We start from the raw sequence: 8,002 nt of genomic DNA on the forward strand, positions 1-8,002 counted from the left end.
AAATTTGTACCACTACCATGAAGTACAATATGTCACGAGAAAACATTGTCAGAATCACCAGGATCCATGGAAGCGTTCCAGGGTTATTACCTCATAAAGAGACAGTGGTCAGAATTGTAAAAATTGGCCCGGTTATTATCGTGCAAACCACCCTTCGGGGTTAAGGGATTTGTCATCATTCCAGTGAAAAGAAAATTGCATATAATTGGCTTACATGCCATTCTTCATTAGATATTATGCTGTTGCAGAGGCTCTGGTCTTGATAGAATGCAGCCATTGTTTCCTAACCACTGGTGGGAGTGGGGTTACACAAAGATTACCTTCCAAGACAAATGTATTAAGTTTGTAATTCAAAGTAAAAGGAGGTGATTGCTTTGTTACAGTAAGATGAACGTTTAATTTTCTCTTGTCTTTATATAGAGAATATTTGTCTCCCGGAGCGCTTAGACAATGAAGAGATGTGTTGTTTGGACAGTGGTCATCTTATTACTGTTCTTCATCATCCTGAAATTCATCAGCTGGGAATATGTCACTATAGACAATTTGAAGTCAACATCATTCCGCAAAATCATCCAGATGAATAATATAGAAAAAAATGATAAATATTCAGAGCCACAAAGAATTTCCCATCCAGTCAATAGTGTTTGGGTAATAGAATCTGGAGGAAGGCTGGGAAGCCAAATGGGACAGTATGCAACTCTCTATGCTTTAGCCAAAATCAATGGTCATCAACCCTACATCTTACCCAAAATGCAAAATATGTTATCCCAATTATTTAGGATAAAGGTACCGGTTCTACCACTGGAGGTTGCCAATCGCATGAAATGGAAGAGATACCTGCTAAAAAACTGGATGCTACCTGAATACAGGAACATTTCTGATGACCATGTATGGCTTTCAGGCACTCCGTGGTCATGGACGTTTTATCACCACATCAGAGATGAGATTCTCCAGGAATTCACTTTCCATGACTATATTAAAGAAGAAGCTAATAAATTTCTTGCCCAATTGAGGGGAGATCGCAAAAATGTCACCTTTATCGGGGTGCATGTTCGAAGAGGTGACTATGTTATGGTGATGCCAAGAGATCGCAAAGGAGTTGTAGCTGACAAAGGATATATGGACAAAGCCATGGCCTACTACCGAAATAAGTACTCAAATACCCTCTTCGTGGTGGCCAGTAATGGTATGCCTTGGTGTAAGGAGAATATTAACGCCTCTTTTGGAGATGTTCACTTTGCCGGCGATGGTAAAGAATCCTCTCCGTCCCATGACTTTGCCGTCTTGGCACATTGTAACCATACAATTATGACCATAGGATCTTTTGGGTTTTGGTCTTCCTATATGGCAGGAGGAGAAACCATTTATCTCACCAATTTTACAATGCCACATTCTCCAATGATGACATTTTTTAAATATGAAGCTATTTACCTTCCGGAATGGATTGGAATACCGGCGGATTTGTCTCCACTTTTAGCAGAGAACGGAGAAAATAATATCAGGATCGTATAAATATAGATGCCAGTACTTTCAAGTGAAAGGTATTGTCCAGTCTAAATTGATAAGTCTGCAGTCTCTGTGTGTAACTGCAAACTTACGAATTCCCCCAGCGCATGCCAGTTTCTGAGCTGGGAACTGCAATGAGGTATGCGATATGCATATTCCCAGGCAGAACACATCTAGTTGATGTGGCCTCGCTTCATACACTTGTATTGCGCAAGCTTGCACCCACTGGACGGCTTCTGTCCAGGAATATACATATCACATACTGTACATCACCGTCGTTCCTGGCACACAAATTGACGAATCCTCGCAGCACACGGCGCACGTGCTGGGGTGATTCATAAGTCTGTAGTCACACAGAGTGACTGCAGACTGTTCATTTTAGACAGGACAACCCCTTTAAATATAATGACTCACAAGTGAAGTCACCTCAGATTAAAGCTCCTTTTCTTCTCCATTCTGCCCAAAAAGTTACAATTTCCCCCATCCACGAGTCATCTCTGCAGAATGTAACTCACAGACACCTTTTTCTCATCACTTTTCCTGCCCCCTCCAAACTACTACAAAATCTCTTTAGTGCTATAATCATTAATAGTGGCCTAAGCAGTAATATTGTCTCCCTTCGGTGCCCCCACACAGTAATAGTAATCTCTGCCTTCATTTAATAATAGTGCCCCATCTGACCTTTGTAGTAATGCCCCCTTTGTGCTCTACACAATATTATTCCCATATTCTGCATTCACATAACAACTTTGCCGACATTGTGCCTCCACACACTGATAATGCCCTATTTGTGCCCCACAGAGTAATAGTTTATGCACAGTGCCACCAAATAGTAATAATCCCCCTCTTGCCTTCACATAGTAAAGGTACTGTCATACTTAGAGATGCACCAGCGATCCCGACCAGTGATATGACGCGGTCAGGATCGCTGGTGCATCGCTAAGTGGTCGCTAGTGAGCTGCCACACAGGCAGATCTCACCAGCGACATAGCAGGGGTCGGGGGTCGCTACTTACCTGTCAGACGAGGTGATCCTGACGTCCTCCCGCCCGCGTCCACGCATCGCTCATCGGCGCCACAGGAAGCTGACGACGAGAAACGGTCCAGGACGTTCTCGCTCAATCAGCGATGGACAGCGGGGGAGCCAGTCGGAGGTAAGTATCACACATAGCGATATCGCTAGCAATATCGCTATAACGTCACAAAATTCGTGACGTTATAGCGATATTGCTAGCGATATCGCTTAGTGTGACAGGCCCTTAACATTGCTCTCATCATGCCACTAGATAATAATCATGCCCCTTTCTGTGCCAACACATAGTGCCCTTAATTTTACCCCCTGTGAGGCAGTGAGGGGGATCATATGTGAGGGTCAATATGTTTCCCCCAGGATGCAAACGGAGTCCTATTAAACCCACTGGAGTGCCTTGTGTTCACAGCAGGATGCCTTTGAGTCACAATTCAAAATAAAAGGAGGAATTGATTGGGTACAAGTAATGACTCAGTCAGAGTTTTAGGAAAACCCGTTAAGGGTTTTTATTTTTAGAGTTATTTGCAGGTTTGGTAGTGGGGCAAATCCCTCTCTCCACCGGGTTTTGGAAGTGGCTCTATGGCTACAATTCTATTTAAATCTGTCAGTTTTGTTTTGCAAATGTTAGTTTGAAGTCTGCAAGCTGCAGAGCAGGTGGCTATCTTCAACCCAGGTCTGTGTGGGGCTAACACAGAGCCAGGGAACTCAAGGCGGCTGACACAACCAACAGACACGGCTGTGTTATTGTCCATGGCAACGGGTCCGGAAGATGGACTATATATATGAAAACCCGGCTGTGATCTGGAGGATATCACTCCTGTATGTGAGTTTGCAATAAAGACACTGTTTACGTTGAACTTTCTGTGGTCCCTGCCTATGTGTCGCACTGCACCAACCCCATTGCACTACACCCCATAAATAGTAAAAAGTCCCTTCAACTCCCTTCTCTCCCTTTGAGTCTTCCATACCATGGCAATAAAAGAAAAATAAACTGAAACGCACCTGACTGTGCTCCCACAAGGAGCAGTGGTGTCCTCTTCCTCCCTCTATGTTTAAAAAATGTTAACACAAAAACCGAAAAAAAAATTTAATCTATAGGACATTTTCTGATCCACATTTCATTTTAAAGCTAATATTTGTGGTTACCTTAATACCTGGTCCCCACGGTGTAGTTCTCTCCATGCTATCACAATTCTAAGGTTTGAAAATCCCTTCAGCTACAATTGGGGGATTTAAAAGTTAATTAGTTATTCAGAACCATGTGATTTAATTTGTGAATGATTAGGGATTTTCTATTGACATTTTATGACTGAGCAGAGGATGGCATTGATCTGATTGGACACTTTTAACCATTTTTTTTAATGAATGAAAGGTTCTCCAGCCTATTCTATATGGGATCCAGGTTTAAAATTAACAAGGCTAAACACAGTTTCTCTATTATAAAACTACAATGTATCTGTAAAAATCGGACGCTTTGTTGTCTGTTTGTGGCAAATGGCAAAAAGAAAATTGGCAGCTAGTGAGTGGCGGCTTTAGGCAGCAGTGTGAAGCATGGGACCAATGTCAGGCTCTAGGTATTTGCCCAAGTTGCCTTCCCCTAACACCTTCCCTGGCTTGATCAACCCTTGACTGTAGCCATATTGCAGTTTTGCAATATGTATATTTGTGTAGGTTTTACTTAACTTTTGCAGAAAGCACTTTTAGGGCTTATACTCACTGGCGAGAAATATGGACAAGTGCAATCCGATAAAAAAAAGGATTGCATTTGGACCAATGTTATTCAATAGGTGACATCTCATTTGCGATTTTTTTTTCTCAGCTGAAATCAAACTGAGAAAAAAATCGCAGCATGCTGCCTGCGTATTACTGCAATTCTCAGACAAGACTCACCAATGCAAGTCAATGGGTGCGAGAAAAAAACGCACAGCACACGCACCATGCGCATGCTGTCTATTTTTTACGGATTGAAGTTAGAGAATGTTGCCCAAAACACACAAATAATTCCAAGACAGGAAGTGACATACAAGGAAGTGTTGGCAGGCTCCCATAAACCACATGTCAGGAATCAGTGCATGTGACACTTCTCCACGGAGTGGATGCATTTAGGATTTTCAGCATGTCTTGTTCAATTAACGTGGAGATACTCTTGGTGTTAGTCCAGGAGCGACCTGAACTTTGGAATCCCTGTGACTCAAACTATCAAAATTGCATTGTAAAGGACACCTTTGTCGCCAATTATTTCCAATTACGCTAATGTGGTGCCCCATGAGTACGGTTGCCACAGTGACCTTACCTCCCTCCAAGAGAGAGTGATGTCATGCCTGGAAGTAAGGAAAGGATCTTTCTGTCAGGTAGTTCTAGCATACAACACAGTTCCTGCTCCAGGCCAGCAGAGGGAGCTCTAAACCCGACTTCAGGGGATCTGCTCTCTCTAGTCAGGTATGAGGAAGCCAGGGAGTTAGAGTGTGAATAGGGAAGAGGGAGGACATGGGAAAAGGAGCTGGAGATTGGAACTATAGCAGAGATCATCTCCAAGCTTAAGCGCCTTAAACCGAACCCCAGAGTCCGAGCCTGTGTGGATGCTAAAGGTCCCACAACAGAATCTGGAGGATAAGAGGCTGCAAATCCTCTGTTCCCAACTAAGACTCGACGATACAGCAGCACGTGTGAGCCAGAGATGCCATTAAGGAGCGGTTCATGAAGGAGACTACAGCTGCCTGTCATGTGAGTGGAGTTCTATATAAGTAACAGACAGAAAGAGGAACTTGAGTGGAGTTCACAACTGCAAGTACTTCAGAATAGTGCTAGAAAGGAGGCCTCACAACCCACCTGTATAGAGAGATTCCCAAATTGCTTACAAGCTGATCGACTCCTGTACCAACTGTAACTTGAGCCCTGGACTGTACCTTCACAGCTCAAGTACTGTAAGAGGTAAAGGAAACTTCACTCTGTTGTAGCCTTTGAATTATTTCTGCAACACCTTCTCAACACTGCTACATCTCTTGCTAAATACTACATCACCATCTTCCTCAACATCTTTAATCTGCCCTGGGACTACGCTCTGCCTGAGGAGAGCTATTCCACCTCTGCTGCATCCTATCATCAGTCCCAGCAGGTCTACACTGCAGCGCTGGTCACTTCTGATCAGATACCACAGGTGGCGTCGCGAACACTCATTACAAAAACTCTTTATTTCTCATCCCTTGTAAAGATACCCCTTTTATTGGATGCCCAGGGCCATGGACCAGGTCTCTGCTGCTGTGACACTGCCCCTTTAAGAAGCAACCCGGTACCAAGTAACCTACTGCTCTGGCAGGTGCTCCAACTTGGCATCACGAACAGGATATTGAAGCCCGGTATCACTGGGTACTGTGTGCTATAGACTGTATAGAACTGTGTATTGCACTGTTTGATTGTCGCCTACACCACACAGCGCGCGGTAAGCAGAAGGGGCGTTGTGTCGAGGGTGGAGCCAGAGAGAGCGCGAAAAGAGAAGTGCTGCGCACAAAGACATCAGCTGGATGAGAAAGCAGGGAGTCGAGGCCTGGAATCCCCGCGCATACCGTTCCACCAGCCTGCGGAGCAAAGCCTAGTAAGCCAGTGGCAATTCAAAGCCTGGCTAAGCCCCCATAGTGCCGCAAGATACAGAGACAGGTGCAGCTGCAGTCTCGATAGCACAGCAGAGTCCAGCGGCCGGCGCAGCCACAGCCCATAGAGCGCAGCAAGAGCTGGCAACCGCCGCTGCAGTTCCTATAATGTCGCTATCCATGCCATATATACCGGGAGTGGCCTGGCTACCGCAATACTCAGGGGAGTCACATACCCTGAGCAATTTCAAGGAGAGACTGTGCAGTTTACTTGAAGTATACCCTCTGTCTGAAAGCCAGAAAGTAAACATTCTCATTGGACAGTTAACTGGCGCAGCTCAAAGAGAAGTAAAGTCCTGGCAGGACACTGATAAAGAGACTGTTAAGCAAATTCTGGCTAAGCTGAGACACCCGCACTGCAGCAGAAATAAAAATGAGGTTCTTTGGGTGCAAACAAAGGGTGTAGGACAATATACGGGACTATGCTCTTAACCATCAGGAGGCGTTGCGGGCAATCAAGCAGATTGACCCAGACAGCGTGAGAGATGGAGACCAATTGTTAAAAAAGCAAATTATTGAGGGACTCCTATCCAGCACCCACAGAGCACAGCTGCGCATCATAGCCCTACAGAACCCTGATCTAGACCTTGCAGACTTTAAAGACAGGGCTATCTGGGTGCTGCATGAACCAAATGTCAGCCACCCAGCGCCCCCTAGGCGCCCAGCAATCACATACCATCAACCTCCTTCCCTCAGATCCCTATTGAGGCTGATGCACAGACCCTGGATAATGATCCATCTGTAGAAATACGCCTTCAGATCCAAGAGCTGAACAAAAATATGGCTGCACTTGCCAAAACTGTGCAGTCCATGCAAGTGTCCCCAAAGGAGAAAATACAGCTGGCCGCCAGTCCAGAGGACGTCCCGTGGCTACGGAGGAAGAGGATCCCACCGCTCAGAGGGAGAAAACGATCGCTATGACCAGAACGGACGACCCATCTGCCGCCGCTGCAGCAAAGCAGGCAACATAGCAAGATTCTGTTATTTAAATGAGCAACCCCTGGGGTAGAGGGCCAACCCCCAGGAGTAGGACAACCAGGCCCAAAGTACGTTGGAGGACGACCGGTCCTCTCAGTGGTGATTGACAGCATCCCCATGAACGCCTTACTGGACACTGGCTCTCAGGTGACAACTATGCCATATATTCTTTACAAACGGTATTGGGCTGACTCTGAACTTACTCGCGGCCCAGGGAATGAGCTGACAGTAGTTACCAGCAATTGTCAGGCTTTGCCACAAGTGGGGTGTAAGGAGGTGACCATTAAGGTGGGGCGAGTAGAGTTAAAAAACCAAGGCCTGATGGTTGTAGACATTGATCAATGAAAATGTAATCCAATAGTGACCTTAGGTACTAATGTGAGGTTATTGTTTTGCTGCAACAGGTAACCGAAACTGCTGGTTCCAGTGAGCAATGGGTCCTGCAAAAGGAAATCAAGGCCCTGATGCAAAGACAGCAAGTAGAGCTTTCTGGCGGAGAAGTTGGCAGCGTCAGAGTGAGTGATTCATTCTCCATTGCAATACCCCCAAGGAGTGAAATGTTAATTTGGTGTCTGGAAGCCATAGGCCTCAGGGGAAGAGACTACCAAGCTCTGGTAGAACCAGTGTATTCTGATAGTAGGCCCACTGTCCTGACAGCCAGAGGGGTAGTTGATGTCCGCAAGGGGAGGGTACCTGTACGCATCTTAAATTGTGAGGAGGAGGAGGCCACACTACCTCGGTATGCCACAGTTGCTAAACTGTTCACTGTCAATAACAATGCAATTCAGACAGCAGAACCCTTGGTCTCATCCGAACAGGCTGAGGACAATGGCTGTGCAAAA

The 8,002-nt window shown here is 45.5% G+C and overlaps 1 protein-coding gene across 1 annotated transcript; it reads left to right on the plus strand.

Annotated features, from left to right (window-relative positions):
- Nucleotides 1–450: 450 nt before the first annotated feature.
- Nucleotides 451–1,512, plus strand: LOC141084943 (galactoside alpha-(1,2)-fucosyltransferase 2-like). Its single transcript, XM_073569886.1, has one exon. The coding sequence runs from the start codon at nt 451–453 to the stop codon at nt 1,510–1,512; it is 1,062 nt and encodes a 353-aa protein (XP_073425987.1).
- Nucleotides 1,513–8,002: the final 6,490 nt, after the last annotated feature.

Source organism: Dendrobates tinctorius, unplaced genomic scaffold, assembly GCF_039654945.1.
Source record: "Dendrobates tinctorius isolate UK_male_01 unplaced genomic scaffold, ASM3965494v1 ptg000028l, whole genome shotgun sequence".
In the NCBI taxonomy this organism is placed as follows: Eukaryota; Metazoa; Chordata; class Amphibia; order Anura; family Dendrobatidae; genus Dendrobates; species Dendrobates tinctorius.